Source organism: Charadrius vociferus, unplaced genomic scaffold, assembly GCF_000708025.1.
Source record: "Charadrius vociferus isolate BGI_N301 unplaced genomic scaffold, ASM70802v2 scaffold513, whole genome shotgun sequence".
Lineage (NCBI taxonomy): Eukaryota > Metazoa > Chordata > Aves > Charadriiformes > Charadriidae > Charadrius > Charadrius vociferus.
Window position 1 is genome coordinate 378,352 of NW_009647423.1, and position 17,244 is coordinate 395,595.

Consider the following 17,244-nt stretch of genomic DNA (forward strand, 5'->3'; position numbering starts at 1 on the left):
AATGCTGTTACCTTTGGGAAGTTGTTTGATGTTACCTAGTAAAAATAGCAAAGGAAAGATTCGAGCTGTAAAGTTAGATGTGGTTGTTGAACTGTTTTTTGATGGTTTTGGAAGGTAGACCTGTAGAGTTGGTCAGAAAAAAGGTTCAGTTTCTGAGGATAACTATAATAGGTTTTCTCAGTTTGTGAATGCTTGACACTACGTTCAGCAAAAGAATGGGAACTAGCTAATGAGTGGAAACTGGCTAATAAATCTGTGTAGGAATAAAAGTTACTGTGCTCTAGATTATAGAATTAACTAGAGAGAGGAGAGAGCATTAAATAATAGCTCAGTTATTATAAGTGGGTACAAACATGAAATTGATTCTTTAAAGTTAGCTTCTATAATAGCTACTATACGTTTCCATGCTACTATTTAAGAAAAAAGGTCTTGCTATTTTGTGTTCTACACAGTGAGGTTAAGGACAGGGCTATTGTGAAAAATCATGCAGGAGGATTCAGGGATTTTTGCCTTTGGGTGATGAGTTTGGTAATGCTTTTCTTCTACTATCCCTTTTCATTTCTAGAGTGATGGTAAGGTGACAGTAACTCCCTAGTCCCCTGACCTTTTTCAAGTTTGTACTTCTGTATGTACATGGTCTGAGTGAAGCTGAAGGCCACAGTCTGGCTTGTTTGGTTGTTTGAAGGATTCTTGCTTGCCTCATTCTCTGGATAGCGCTTTATTATGAGAAATCAGGAGATAACAAACAACACAAAGATGAATCATCGAGAATGCATGTGTAAATCATGAAAATTACCACAGCACCCTGTGGAGGCCAGAAATAGTCTTGAAGAGTCATTAGATATCGATGGGAGCAAATTCATTAGTGGCTAGTCAACCATTTGACTGAATGCAACATCTGTCAACTTGTAGCAATGGAGAGATGGCTGTCCTGCATCTCCTGCTGACAAAAAGCTATGCTGGGGGAATTTTTTATCTAAGTTGTTATGGCTGGTAACTATGGCTCAATTTTTTTTCTTCAATCTAATGAATTTAAATATCTCCAGGAACCCAATTCAGGAAGAAATGTTTTATACCTCTACTGTGAGAATTTTCAATAAGCTTTTATTTTTTTTGCAGATGGCTTGACTGCTCTTTCATTTTCCATTAGTTCCTTGACAGTGATTGGAATGCTGGCAGCTATCACTTACACAGTAAGTTCTTATGCAAATGTTTCAGCTCTTTACATTCATGATACTTGCAGTTATCATGGACTGAACCTGTATGGAAAGCTGTCATCATGCTAAGTAGCTTCAACTGTGTCTTCTAGCTTTGTATTTTCATGGTTTCACCACTACTTCTAAGTTCTTGGAATGAGAGGAATAAAGTTTTAGTGCAAGTTTGAGACAAGTGTTTCAGTATTTGAGCACAGATCAGACTTAATTTCAATGTGTTTCTGCAAGGGGAGGTCACATTATTCCTTATGGTTTTTAACACATATTCACTGACTCATCCTGTTTTTAGGCCTCTGTCTCTTTCTCCATCCAGCAGTGGAGAACTAAATATTGCTTTTTTTAAAATTCATTGAACTATGGCATAAATTAGACCTGGTCTAGTCAGTCTATAATACTGGATATAACCTTTACTACAAATTTTCTGTGTTGATGTTTTTATCTGTACAGAGCTTTACAATGAAAAGTTTGACAGAATAACTTGATTTGTAAAGAAGTATGCAAAATGTTCTTAATTGTAACTGTCTCTTTTTGTAAAAGGCTGTACTTTGTTCAATAAATGAAAAAGCAATGTGTTAAACAGAGCATTGCTTCACAGTTCTGTATTTCTGGAATTAAGTAAGGGTAAATATCTATGCCTGTCAGGATTCAGTTTTAGGTATGAAGAATCTGTAGCATCTTCTGTGATGTGTGCCTTAAATCAAGAATAGCTAAAAAGTTAAAAGCAAATAGAGTTTGTAACTGTGTAGAGGCTTGTTTTCCAAAGCCTAGGGAATATTCTTGTTAGTCCTAGATATGCGGCTAAACTACTGCAGTTCTTTCTGTAGCTTAGAAGGATTCGGAAGTGTTCATTCTGTAACTGATTGTATGATTAAGGCTATGTGAGTTCAACTGTTTGACTCTTGCTTTTATATGCAAAGGAATGGAACCATTTTGACTTATTAGCTTTTTTTATTGCTTGCAACTCATCTTCATGTGATGGTTTATTCTATTAATTTCTTATATGGAAAGTGGCAACTGGCAGGTTTGGCCAACATTTGGCGTTCATGTGGTCACTTGCTTTTCCTATCTGTTCTATATCTTCAGTCACTGAATTATCAGCCTGTTTGTAGTGTATTAACTTGTCATCAAGGTAAAATTTTGCAACAAAACTTCAGCTTTAAAGCTTCATTTAACTGTAGACAAAATTTTAAAACTTCTCAGAAGTCAGGGTTTTTCTGGTAGGTTTTAATCTTTAAGTTCATGTCCTTGCTATAAAATAGCTTTCTTTTCCATTGCAGCCTGGCTCTGACATAGTAAAGTTGTTCCCACATAGCTTTGCTAGTGAATTCTAAATGAGTCTGTAACAATAGCTCATGCAGTCAGTTATTTTGAAGCATTGCTAGCCAAGGAGATGCTCTGTGGTAGCTTGTTGTCAGGCAAGTGATAAATAGATAAAATTGTTATAGAACAAGGATATAAAAAGGAGGGAGGAGTGTGTTAGCTGTAACTGGGTAAGGGGGTAAAGTACCTGCTAAATACTACCCTTAGACTCTTAAACAAATCTAAATTAACAAGCATAGCTAATGATTTTCTGTCCCTTAATACTAGTGACTTCAGCTGGCATATGTTACAGCAGGATTATGGGAGGCAATTTAGCACAGGTTCTTGCATGTAAGTGTCAGAATACTGACAGCTTGGTGGTCATCACGCTCTATGCAGTAGGTAGGAGAGCATTTTGGCAGATCAGCTAGTAGGTATCTCAGTCAATCGGGCTGAGAGCAATTCAGCTCACTTAAGTGCTTTAAGTTGACCTGAATCATAAATTTTATTACTTTAAGACTTTTTTGACTGATGTGGGTCACTAAATCATTCAGGCTATATTGCTGACATCTACATCATGTGCTGGTCAAAAAAAAGATCCAGACCTTTGCTTAGCCTGTAATAACATGTCAGCCTTTAAATTTGTTTCCCTTAATTGTGAAAGAAAAGATTGATTGCTTGTTCAATTATGTTACTGCAGAGCACACGTTGTGTTTTTTAACATTCCACAAGACTAACACGAAGAACTCATTAGCTGGGAGAATGTCCTCAGTGTTTTTCCAAACAGCTACCCAAGTATGGCTTTTATAACTGTTAGTGAACATCTGTAAGCATCTAAAAATGCAAGATTGTTTACAATTCACTCAGCAATAAATTTGTGCAAAAAACCCCCAATGTTTACAAAAAGCATTTGGAAGTTTTTTTAATTTATTGCTAATATTCCCTACTTCTGATGTTTTTTCTCTATTTACTTTTGAGCACAGACTGTAGACACCATTCAGCCTGAGTATCACAATATGCTTCTGCCCTCAAAAGTAGCTGAACCTGGAAATACAACTTCCATTTTATGTTCAAAACTTGTGTGCTGTGACTGTGTGGGTTATCAGATGAAGGCGATAGCTCTGTCCTCAATGTTGTTGTCTTAGTCTTACTGTATTTGGGACTTATACAAACAGTGGGTGGTAAATGAGGGGGAACAGGAAGCATGAAAACTAGAATAGTCTTCTCTGAATGCCTTAATTACTAAGTTTTTAGACTAATTTGTTGCTTGGAAAACTTCAACCAACCTGTCCATGCAAATGCCCAGAGCATGGAATTACTATTTCCTTTGGTTTTAACTGCTCTATTTGATCCTTCTGAAGCCATCCCTTCTGTTTTACAGTAGGTGTTAAGACAGGGTGGGAGAAAAAGAGGAGCTGTTCCACAGAAGTTTTAAGCATGAGCTCACACAGGAAGTGGTTGTTGTCCACCTTTGATATGAGTGTTTTTGTCACTGTTTGAAGGTGACTGTAGAATGTTAGGCAATGAGCTGGCTTTGATACGTGCATGGACTGAGGTACAGGTGTGTCACGGGCTGTGTAAACACCTTATTAGAAGGTTTGTGTTCTCAAAGTTGGAGCAGGAATAGATTTTTTTTTTTTATTTATTTAAGTTCTAATGCTTCATAACACTTTGCCTACTGCCAGCGATGGTCAGGCTTCCATATGTGAGCAACTTCCACCTGTAACAGCATGAGCAGTGCTGTTCTCATGGTCTGAAGACCGAATTGCAAGCATGACCTCGGCAGCATGGGGATGACATGTACCTGCATTCCAGTTTATATTGCGGGCTAGGCTTTTCCCAGTGGTATGACTTAATGTGAAAGTTACTTCAGTAGTGAAAAATTCCTCTGCTGTCACGCTTCTAAGCCTCAGGGAGAAGTTGGCCCAGAGCATAGCTTCTCAGTCTCTACCAGCTTGGAGTACTACAATCCCTCCACTTGAGAGGAGAAGCTTGATTTTGGAAGGACTAACTGTTTTTCTCTTGGTAGCTTCCCAGTTCTTTGCATTGTGGACTTTTTTTGCTGTGTTAGTCCTGTATAAAAAAAAAATAACATCCAGATAAATCAAAGGCATTGGTGCACAGGAAGGTCTGACACACTGTCTGTAGTGCTTGCCTCTTGACTTCAGACATCTGTCAAGTAGTTAGGCTTCTGTATTTTTTAGCTTCTGCATGCCTATCAAATTGTTTGTCCCAGTTTTTAAAGGTGGGAGGCCTTTGTGCTTAGTCATAAAACCACTGTTTGATAATAAGTGGTACATTATTTTTCAAGCAGGAAAAGAGAATACTTTTATATAAGGGTGAACACAAACGCTTAGATGATAGGGGAAAAAAGGGTAGAGAGAATAGATGAGGACACAACATGTGGTATCTGAGTCCCCTTGTCTCTGAACAGAGGTTATCTCAGATCTTTGGTTTATACTAGTTAGGAGTTGAGGATTTATAGTACACATGCAACTGAATGTTTTTTGATGTTCTGCTGACTTCTGAAAGTCCTTGGTCTGTTCCATTGCCAGTGTTGCAATTGTATTGTTAAAGCAAAGCTAAAACCAGGTGTATTTGGTCTTCTGTATATTCATATTCACCTTCTTAGTGTAAAGAAAAAAAAAATCTATTCTAAAGGAAAATCTAATGAAGGTTGTATTGTAATAAGAATATGTTAGCAAATACTTTCATACCTAATTAAGAATGGTTTTACATTGAATGCCTACCACTTCAACACAAAATACTGAAAGCAAAGAGGAAAGCTGTGCCTGCAGTGACTGCAGTTGACTGATTTAATCTTAAAGTGTTATTTGTGGAAGAGTACAATGAAACAGATTAATCAAGTGATTCTATTTAAGTTGCTTGGAGTACAGTTTATCCATTCTACAATTAGTCAAATGTACATTAACAGTACTGCTTTTTGTGGTCTTCAATGTGAAGAATTAGATTATGGCTGTTCTAAAATTGCACTACTTCTTTGTGGCAATATACAATGCTGTGAGATGTTGGGGAAAAGAGGCTTTGGCACTGGCAGCAGGCAGCCTCAATTTTGAGTAGATACTGAGAGCAAAACCTCGCTTCTGTATGAGTGTGCTCTGAGGTTTTCTCTATGAAAGCATATTCTCCTGCTTCCACAGGAGGAAGAATGCAGAGGGGTGGTGTTCTTTAGGTTGTAAATGATTACAGTTTAAATTATGGAACTAACAAATTTACCCTGATGACTAATCTAGTTAAAATCTATTCTTTTAAATGAGTACTATCAACATCGATCCAATGTTCTGAGCCTCTTCTAAGGCCCAGGTTGATTTAATGTGTTACTCTGAAGTACATGGTAAGCTATTCATGCAACAAAGAACAGGCTTCTTATCAGACCACACAATATTGTAACATTTGGTATGATTTGGGAGGGGTGGGGGGGTGGAAGGGGGACAACACAAATGGAAGCATCACACTGGACCAGAGTTGCTGACAGCTGAGGGCTTTTGTTACTGAGTATGGTAGAAAGGTAGGTAACACTACAGTTCAATGTAGTTGTTACTGTATTAGCCTGTTAGTTTTCATTTGCTATAGCTTCAAACATCAAAATCAGTTCACTAAATCTGACCTAATGATACATACAGAGAAGAGCTTTTCTCATGGTTTGAGGAAAAAAGCAGAATTTTGCTGTTGAGTTGTGAGCTTCCCTGCAGCTTCTGAATGGGGTAGCATGAAATATGCTGTTAAAGCTGCAGATGCTAAAGAACTGAAACTTGCTTGGTGTGGAAAATTCCTGAGTTCCTCAGTTTCTGTGAAATACTAGCTATAAATTTGAGGGAGGGATTAGTAATTGAACTTGAAGGCTTCTCATCCCTGAAGGTGTAAATCACTGGGAGGGTACTAACATAGAAATTACCAGCTTAAGGAGTTAAAGTAAAAGTTAGTTCTCCGAGGGAAGGTCAGGGCTTCCTCAAAACTATTTTCAGTATGACAGTACAGAAGATGGTGTATGTTTCTGCTGATGCTCTTGGTTAAAAGCGAGAGTTATTGTAAGAATTTGATTTGAATTCAAGTTCTATGCTTGCTGGGAAATATCTTTAGGAGTCAACAGCTAATATTTGAATAAAGGAGCAAATTAAATGTTTTATGGTATTTCTTAATACCATGTAATTCAAATGAGAATAGAAATGAGATGCAAGGAAGGTGATTGAGGAAAAGTAAAAGGAGTGTTCAGAGAGGAGATCTGAATTCCACACTTTACATAGAAAATAAATTGGCTTGTTCTGTTTAGTCTTCCATGTGATGACGTTTGGGACAGTCCTGCAGAATGTGGCAATTGTGGCTTCTCTGAACCGATAACGGTGTCTGGCTGTGGGCTGTGTAGTTCTCGAGTCTGAACCTCTTTCATTAGTGTTAGACTTCGGTAGGAAAAAAGAGAGCTTCTCTAACACTTGATTGCAAAGGCAGATGAAAGATGTGTAGCACGAGGCTAAACACTTTGAAGATGGTGTATAAGAATAAGCTAGAGCAGACATCTTTGTATTTGACAAAAGTCCATAAGAGGCAATTTGAGAATTTACTCTCATGTTTGCCCTGTAGACTTTTGTTCTATTAGCTTTGTTTCTGGTTTTCACTATAGCCATTCCAATGAGCAGTTTCTCTTTTAAGGTGCTTGTTTAATTAGGAGGTGGGCACAGAACTGAATTGTCTAAATTTTTCAAAAACTTAAAACATTTGGCAGACTGTAGCAAACTTACAGGTTAGGACCAAATAAAAAAAATTAGTTGGATGTGGGGTAAAGCAGAATAATGTTTCAACAGTATGAATTGTTTGAAATAAAGTATAACAACAGTTTAGGTGAGTACTGTTTCTATACCTTATTCATATTGCTACAGTACCATTGTTTAAAAAGTAAGTAAAAATTCTGCAAGCAAGTTTATGAACAGGTATGCATAGCACTTGGTGACTTTTGAAGCTTCAAGAGTGTTCTGAAGAGCACTTTTGAACTAAACTGTCAGCGTAATTCTTCCCACTTCAGCCTTCAGCTCTTGACACACTAGTATAGTGTTACAACATGCTAACATCTTGTCAGTGATGCTCATTTTCCAAATTCCCATTGGGAAGCCAAACCTAGCCCACATTGAGGGTCTCCAGAAGATCATTATAGAGAAGCTTATAAAATAGGTGTCCCTGCCCATGGCAGGAGGGTTGGAACTAGATGATCTTTAACGTTCCTTCTAACCTAAACCATTCTATGAAATATGGACTGGATGAGTAGACAGTGAGGTTGATTGAAAACTGGCTGAATACCTGGGCCCAGCAGATGATCAGTGGTGTGAAGTCTAGTTGGAGGCCAGTCACTAGTGGTATATGCCAGGGATCAATGCTGGGTCTGGTCCTGTTCAACACCTTAATCTAAAGATCAGGATGATGGGGCAGAGTGTAACCTCAGCAAGCTTGCAGGTGAGACAAAACCAGGAGGAGTGGCTGGTACTCCAGAGGGTTGTGGTGCCATCCAGAGGGATCTTCACAGGCTGGAGAAATGGGCTGACAATAAACTGATGAAGTTCAGCAAGGGGAATTGTGAAGTCCTGCAGCTGTGGAAGAACAAATCCAGGCACCTTCAAAGCAGGAAAGCAGCTTTGAAGCGGAAGGATCTGGGGTTTCTGATGGAGACCAAGTTAACCATGAGCCAGCAATGTGTCCTTGTGGCAAAGAAGGCTAATGGTATCCTGGTCTGCATTAGGAGTATCGCCAGCAGGTTGTTGGACGTGATCCTTCCCGTTTACTCCGCGCTCGTGAAGCCAAACCTGGAGTGCTGTGTCCACTTCTGGGCTTCTCAGTACAAGAGAGATGGAGCTGCAGTAGGGGTCCAGTGAAGGGCCACTAAGATGATTAAGGGACATTCCTCCTGTGAGGAAATACTGAGAGCTGGCACTGTTTAGTCCAGAGAAGAGGAAGGCTCAGGGGAAATCTTATCAATGTGTACAAATATCTGAAGGGAGAGTGCAAAGAATATAAAGCCAGGCTTTTTTTCAGTGATGCCCAGTGACAGGACCAGAGGCAAAGGGCCCAAAAAAATGGTTCCTTCTGGACATCAGGAAACTCATTGACTGTGTGGGTGACAAATTGCTGGCACAGATTGCTCAGACTGTGGAGTCTCCCTTCTTGGAGATACTAAAGAGCTGTATGGACACAGTCCTGGGCAAGCAGCTCTAGGTGACCCTGCTTGCGCAGTGTTGGACTGGATAACCTCCAGAACCTCAGGGGTTCTGCGGTCTGTCTACTATGTGGACTTGCAGGATTTGGCAGTGATACTGATGGGTGGCACTTATTGTATTGTACCTCACGGTGTGAGATGTCCTCTCTGTTTAAACTTTGCTGTAGCCTATGAAAATCTTGAGGGGGACAGTGATTGACAATAAGCTTGGTCCTTTATTGGATTAATTTTATTCCACAATACTGGTTTTACTGTTATAATCTCATTTAACTTATGATGGACAACTTTTTATTCCATCACAGCTGTTGTTTTGTGAGAAAATGATTTATTAGAGTCTTACTATTATTTACTCACCTCAGTACAACTAATGTTCAAAAAAGTGGAGTGGGCACTCTTGAAAAATAGTATACAGTATGTTCAGAGAAGTAGGTGGTTCCATGTTTTAGTAACTATTAACTGTTGGAAGACTATTCTATGACAGAATATAGTAATAACTTTTAAATTGATAAGTGGCAATTTTTAGAAGCTCCTTGTGTCAGTGGAGGGGAGAATATGCCTGTTCTGGGAAAAAAACCCAACAAACATTTTTAATCTAAGCAATACAAATTACCTTTTCCATCACTTTTTAACGTTAATAGTTTGTACAAGAAGCAAACTTGCATGCTTCTGAAAATGGATGTAAAAATATAAAAGTATTTTTTAGCTGTGGAAGCTGCAGTTACGTTTCTTTTGGCTAACTTTGAGCTGATCCTTATTAGCATATTCTAGAACATAATTCTATTCTAGAACATAATACTAAAACTCACACTTCATGTTGCATTTGCTTGCTGAATACACTGAAGAATAGTCTTTTCTTGACATTAATTGACACTTTGGAAAACTGGGAAGGGGGAAGAAGATGCAACTACAGAAGCTGTGTATTCTAAGTTTTTTTTTACTTTTAAGGGGAAATCATAAAATAGTGGTTTTATCAAAAGTGTAGATGAATTCTGTTACAAATGTTCACATGATAGATAAGTCCATATAACTGGCAAGAGCATAAATGTAGATGTCGCTTCTCTTGAGTATACGCAATGTTTAAATGAGTAACACCATTTAAACTTATTTCTCGGTATGGCACAATTTTCAACATAATCTTGAATTGATAGTTGCTTTTCTGTTTCAAAGCTTTAACGCGAAAAACGTAGACTTTGTTTTGTAATGCATAATAGTGGAGTACAGCACTTGATATTTAAAATTGTTTTCTAAGAAATGTGAACAAGTGATCCTCAGGGGGGCTCTGCAAATCCATGACCTTGATGTTTTATACTGACAGCTTTCAGTGTCTATAAATGTGGAATATAACAAGAAAATGATAAATTAGGGCTGGAGTGCTTGGTTTGAAACAGTTTCACAGATGATGTAGTTTGCATCTATTCTTTCATTAATGTATTTTGCATTGAAATGGTTTTACATTGCCTTAGGTATTAATACAATAGTTGTTGTCAGCTCCAGATTGCTATTTGAATTCAAGGCAGAATAACATATTACTCACACAATGATAGCAGATTAACTTTTGAGTGATCTTGTGCATCTCATTTAGCATGTCCTTGAAGGATGATTATAATTGGCTCTGTAATTTTTCCAAAACATTTAATAAGCATAGTTTGATTTCTTAGGAAACTGTAAAGTGATCCTTTTTCCTCCATTCTGAAAGAGGTGTTAAAGCTCAGTTTGCCTGCTTACAAATTTAATGACCTTTTCACACCTGATTTTTGTCCAGTGTATGATTTACTTCTCTTGCAGTTGACTTATTAACAGCCAAAAAGCTTAAAGCCTTCTATAATCTGTCTAACCTTAAAAACAGTCATTTACTAAAGATTTTCTTTTAAATAGGCATCAAACAGTTATCAAGAAATCTACAGGTTAGTTAACATTCATTGTCATTACTGCTTAATCACTTCAATGTCAATTCTTAAATATAAAAGAAATGTAGTTATTTGATTGTTTGTTTCTCTATGAAGCGATAAATAACAGAAATAGCAAACCAATTTGAGTATTCTTTGTTTTAACAGCCTGATGGCTACTGCAGTCTTGGAGAACTGTAGATATTAAGCTGCTGGATCAGTTATAGTTTTGTACTTTGTTTAGAGTTGCAGCTTGAAAGGAGGCTAATCTTTTGGTTGTTAATGCTTTTCTAAGCCTGATGGAACAGTGCAGAAGATGGCAACCATGTGTAATAGGTATGTTATATTACAACTGAGTCAGAGTTAACTTTTCTACAGCTGATATGCCCAGCAAGCACAAGCTTACTATGCATAGTAGAACAACATACTGCAGTATAGAGGCTGTCATACTTGGTTTCTGCATCTTACAAACCTTGATTGCTTTTTTCGTCCGCTTAAACATTGGTAAATGAGACAGTCTTTGAATCTGTATGGTGGAGAGGAAACTTTAATATGAAAAATGAAGGTGAATGTGTAGCAGGATACTGTTGTGATGAGTGATAGAAATGAATAAACATGTACTTGGTGGACTGTTCATGTGTACAACAGATTACGCAGGAAATGCCGTACTGAACATAGCAGTTCAGTTTGGTCCATCTGTTCCTTGCTTTGAGATTTTTTAATAAATCTTATTAAAAAAAACTTACATCATCTTTTAACAATTGAAGATTGGGTACTGAATCTTCCCATGAAAGAACTGAAATTTTACTGATTAACAAATTGAGTGATTCTTCAGTGCAGTATGGGATGTGCTTTTCAAAAAAACAAAGCTGTAAAACAACCAACTGTCTGAACAACCAATTGTCCACATGGTCTGCCATCTCTAGATGTGTTTAGGAGGCTTTTTCCTTTACTCTTCACAAGTTAGGGTGGATGTGTGAACCGCTGTCCCTCTTTGCCATGCTTAATGGTGTTCTGGAAGTAAGATTCTTGAATTCCAGTTTTTATCTTTAGAATGGTAGTATGTGTAGATAGCCAGAGACGGAAGCACATTCTTTTAATGTGAGGAAGTAGATGGCTACTAATTGTAGAGTCAGATGATTTTTCAAGAAGACTGTGTAGTCTAGGTGTACAGAGAAAGGTGCAGTTTTGACAGAAAAGTTGGGAGTCCTACTGCTTCTTGTAGGCAACACTTCTGAGTTTGTATATTGGTGTGAGACATTGAGTGTACCACGTTTGAGGCTACTTAATCGTACTAGCTTACCTGCTCCAACAGAAGCAATGCTGACAAGGGTGCGTTGTATCCTTATGAAACAGTGCTCAGTACAGACAACTGAGCTGTATCAGGTGCTGGGAGGGATAAAAGGTATCGTAATGTGGCTTCCCTTGTGCTTAATGTAATTCAAATAAAGAGCTAATTAGGCTATAAATGAATCCAATCTCTTCTATACCAAAATATTCTTGAAATGGAGGATTCTTTTACGGGACATTCATATTGAAACAAACTAAATTGCATTTGACTTATGTCTTTACTGCATATCCTAAAGTAGAGTTTAGTTGGTTTTAAACTTCAATAGATGCATTTTTTTATCAGGTTCTAGTTGGTAGACTTGAACATTTTGTCTTTCATGGTCACACTTTCAGATGAAATCTTGAAACAAGCTGTTATAAGAAAATAAGAATTTGAATATTTGTATAAATAATAAGCATTTCTTCTTATGCCTCTTATACAGTATATAACAAACGGAGTTCCCTTGTCATTTTTTATTTGGTTGTTTCATGTGGCTTCGCTAGAGGGCAGTGCTATGCAAGAAATGTTTGTCGGAATTAATTTCTACACTTTTTGCACAAAATTATATATACATTTTAAAACACCTCAATGAGAGCATTTAAAAGCCATATCTACTTGATATATGGCCCTGTAAAAAAAATAAATGGAATAGGGAGTCTTTCTGCTATGCTATACAAGTACTTTCTGATAATTTCTTGAAATCACAAGCTTAATTCTTAAAAATATCTTAAACTAGAAAAAGTTAGCAGACTGCCTTCAGTTACACTGCTGGTTGTACACTAAAGTGATCAGAAGAAACGATCTCTTCTGTTTGATCTTTAACAAGGAGAAATTTTCCTGTTTGGGCCACAAGTTAATCATTAGGCTGTATTGTATTAGTTAAACATAACTGTAGAAAAGGGAAACAATCAGTTTCTAACTAAACTGTGGTGCCTGGTGGTTTCAGGCTTTTTATAGTAGGTGTTCAAAGTTAGCTTTAATTTAACTCTTTCTTAAAGGCATTTGCTATATTCATTTCAGTGTGTTTTTTCTGTGCTCACGACTGATCTGTGTATTTATCTCTGATCTGGTTGCTTATTAGTTGTTCCCACCTTAATAATACACCCTTTTCAGTAGAAGTCTTTGGTAGCTTGTACAATTTTAAAATGTTAAACTAGCGGTTATGGTTCCCAACAGAAAACCTCTTTCAATCTTCTTAATACTCAAACGTTTATTCCTGAAGTGGTTGCTTGCTGCAATTTTTGTAAAATGTGATTTTACAACTTGTCTCATCTTCACCTGTTTTATAACTTATGCTTATGAGTGACTATTAACATACTGGGCAACTAATAAGAATGACTATTCCCCTATCTAGCCATGGGCTATATGAGTTAGGGTGAGTCTGAAATACTCCAAGATGTGGAGTCTGCAAGAGACCAAAGGATCAGAACAGCAACTCTTCCTTCTGAATCTTAACTGTGGAATGAAAGGAGACTAGCTGGATCTACTGCAGACAGGATGGGAAGGAAAGGGGCACAGGAGAAGTGGAGATCAAGCAAACTGGAAGCAACGCTAATATAATCTCTATTCAGGTATTTTAGTGCTCTCTGGAGCACAGAGTATATTTAGGTTCAATGGCATGCTGAGAGAACAGCTAGAGAATGCTGCTCACTGTTCTTCAATGCCTACTGATACTGCATAAACAGTATTGAACTAATTGTTGCTTTCATTTGAGTTGCAGGCTCCTGCTTTACTGATGACAGATTTCTTTGCAAATTCTTGTCTCAGGCCTAGCTACCACTTCTGTGAATAACAAATAAGGAAGAAGTGTTAAGAGCTTTGTTTACACTGCTGGGTTTTTTGTAGGATAGGTAAGCTGGGTTTTTTGTTGCTTGGCTTGAGTTATGTTGGATTTTTTCCTTTTTTCCTTCAGAGTAGGAAATATGAAGTATAAATATGAACTTCATCCATCCAGAGATATTATCTATATTGCCTGTGGGCAGACTCTTAAATCAGAATGAGACAACTTGCTCAAGGATGATGCCCTCTAGCTTGTACTTACTAGGCAGTGAGCTCTTAGGGTTTGCTTTCCAGCCTTTAAGCTAACAGATAGAGGGTAGTATCTTGTATGGATCATCTGTGGGGGCTCAAGAAAGGGGAGTCTTCTCTAAATTTTAACTATAAATTTAGATATTTTTTTCCCTTACTGTAAAAATAGGGTTTCAGTGAAGCTGATCAGGCATGCAGTGATAGTAGTCTGAGACTTTAAAGACCAAACCTTGCAGTATGTATTATCAGATACCAGCCTCAACAGTTAGTGTTAATTAAATTCACCTCGAAGGACCTATGTGGAAAAAATAACCATGGATGCTGTAATTGCCTGTTACATGTGGATGAGATTTTACTTTGTAGTGCGGTTCCCCTTATCTGACTAAACATTTCTAGCAAAAGTTGTCTAAAAATAAGTCCTGGAAACTGTTGTTTTGCTGGTATAAATATGTATATAGATTCGTGTATATAGATTAACTTGTCTTAACTACTTTAAAGGCTCTTCTGATCTGTTTTTATTCATATTCCAAACTTTGAACCAACAATTTGTTTCAGGACTGAGCCCTTTGTTTTCGCTTTATTGTACAGCTTTGGTTTTCCTGTGCTATCTTCAATGTGTTGGTTGCTTGTTCAGTTGCAGATGCCCAAAACAATAGCCCATTAATAACTTAACACTTGCACTAACACAGAGGATTAAAACTTTGCTCAGGGCAGCCTCAAATTTCTACATCAGCCTGAAGGCAAATGCAATCCTGAAACTGAGCAAATAGAGCTTCTGTTCAGGCCTGTGACACATCACATGAGATGACTCATCTTTCTGTCCTTCATTCTATATATTGATATCTGAAGGACCAATGTGGATTTTTTTTTTTTTCCCCCTACTGATGATGGGAGGCTTACTTGCATAATCATCTCACTATCAGCATCTCTTGTATTCAAGGAAGGAACTTAGGCTGCCTTTATCACTAGAGCAAGCTTGATATTCAAGTATGTAATTCACATCTGCAAAAACAGGAAAACATGTATCACTTTAAGAGTTGCTGTTTGCTGTGTAGAAACACAGATTTAGAAGATTTGGACTTCTGAATCTTATTTCTTAACTATCTGTTGAATAAATACTTGCTATCTGTTAGTTGATGGTAGCTGTTTGAAGCAAACAGGTGGAAGCCTCTGGCTAATGGTGAAATCTAATTGCTTCAAAGCTTAGGGTTATAAAATCGTGTAGGCCTATTGTTGTAGCAATCTCATTATATTTGTTTTTGCATACTGAATGTCTTTGGCTCTGGCTGGGAATGTTTTGGGTTCCACAGAGGAACCCTGGTTAGAATTGCAGCCTGCATTCTAGTTACAAAGTTGGGTGGTGTTTATACTTTCACATAAATTCTGGAGTTGGGCTACTAAAAGCCAGACCTGAGTGAGCTCTTCAGGGTCAATATGGGCCAAATACTATTTAGTCTTCTAAAAATGATCTTGGATGGTGGGCTTGAGTGCATAGTCGTCAAGTTTGAGAATGATAGCAAACTGGGAGTAGATACAACGGAATGAAGTCACCATAGAGACGTTGACAGGTGGGAAGATTGGGCCAACAAGAGTGGCATCAGGTTTAGCAGATGTTAAGGCCTTCTCTTGGAATGGGTTAATTCCAAACAACAGTTCATGTTGGTGTCTGACCAGCTGGTGGATGGCTCTGCTGAAAAGGACTGGGAAGTCCTAGTGGACAGCAAGCTCAGTGTGAGCCAGTAATGTGCCCTGCAGCAGAAAGGCAAACGGTGTCCTGGGCTGCATCAGCAAGAGCATAGCCAGTAGATCAAGGGACATGATTATTCCTCTGTACTTGGTCCTTCCAAAGCTGCACATGGGAATAGTGTGTCTGGTTTTGGTCCCCCAGTTTAAGAAACTGAAAAACTGGAGGCTTGTGAAAATAATTAGAGAGCTGGAGAACGCAACCCATAGAGAAAGGTTGAAGGTATTCTTTCTTCAGCCTAGAAAAGAGGAGGATTGGGGGAGTCTGCTTTTTAGCTCCTGTAGATAGCAAAGCAGCTTGATCCTTTTAAAGGAGATACTCTAAAGGGAGAACTGAGCCATGTTTATGATCAGAGTTATAAAATCCAGCTTAAGTTAATTTCTTTTCCGTACCTAGAATACCTAATCTTGTAGGTAGGTCTTTCTTTGGCTGTGTAGCTGTGTTCAAACCAGAACTTCTGGAATGTGTTGGAAAACATAAAATTTCATTACCATCTCTAGCCTGTGATAAGAGGTGTCTTTCCCTTGTGTAGCTTTTGCAGCAAAAAGCTCTAACGTAGGGACTGAAATTGCCAGTTACCTTTTGTAGCTAAAAAAAAAGTCTACAGACTTCCAAATAAAGTTAAACAGTGCTGCAAATACTTCTTTTTTTTGGGGGTGGCGAATGAGGATATGTCTGTTGTGAAGTCCTGAAATGCTGAGCAGATGGCTAATGGCCTACCTTATTCTCTAGGAGTCCCTGGTAAAACCAATTCTAATACTTCATAGCTACGCCAAGAAAAAGTCACGTAGTGCAAGTTGTCAAAGATCTAGCCAAATCTGTTCTTTGCTAATGTATACTTCAAGAAATACTTAAAGGGAAATACTTTTCTCCTACAGTTATTTAAATGCTTTAAAGTGATTTAGCAGGTACCACTGTTTCCTTGGGTTTGAAGCCTGTTGAGAGAGACCTATTCTGTCTGCTTGTTGAACTTAACCGACACTGTTCCAATGATTTACTGGTAATTGTCACTCTAAACATAAGAAACCTAATTCCACAGTAAGTGAACAAGGTTGTCAGACTGCTGAACTTCTGTTTCATGCTTTCATAGCCTAATACTTGGAGGAATGTTTCTTGAGGTCATGCAATATTGTTGTTTAGAGAGTGAAACTGAAGTTTGTGGGCTGTGTCAGATATTTATGTTGAAATGGTTATTAATTTAAATAGTTAATGTGGTTTTGAGCTACAATAATAGTAAATAAGACCCTTTTGTTAAAGGGGCTTAGAAGTGGGTGTTGTTGGCAGGGTATATTGTATCTTGAAAAATATGCCTCAGAAATGGACAGTGTCTTGCTTTGGGTACAATGTATGAGACATTAGTATGTCTAAGTAGGTTCTTAAGCAGGTCAACTCAAGTCTTGTGTACGGAAAGCTCATGTGATCTGACAGCATGTATGGTGACATAACACACTGGCATTTGTGTTAAATCTATTCTTGCTATGAAATGTAAAACTGTCTTCAAAGGAGGGAGCGGTATTCCTGTG

At 37.9% G+C, this 17,244-nt stretch overlaps 1 protein-coding gene across 1 annotated transcript in view; it reads left to right on the forward strand.

Annotated features, from left to right (window-relative positions):
* LMBRD1 (LMBR1 domain containing 1) overlaps nucleotides 1-17,244 on the forward strand; it is an 89,533-nt gene that overhangs the window by 33,326 nt on the left and 38,963 nt on the right. The window contains exon 7 of the mRNA XM_009880525.1: nucleotides 1,120-1,193. Within this exon, the coding sequence (XP_009878827.1) occupies nucleotides 1,120-1,193 (74 nt within the window). The remainder of the gene's footprint in view (nucleotides 1-1,119; nucleotides 1,194-17,244) is intronic.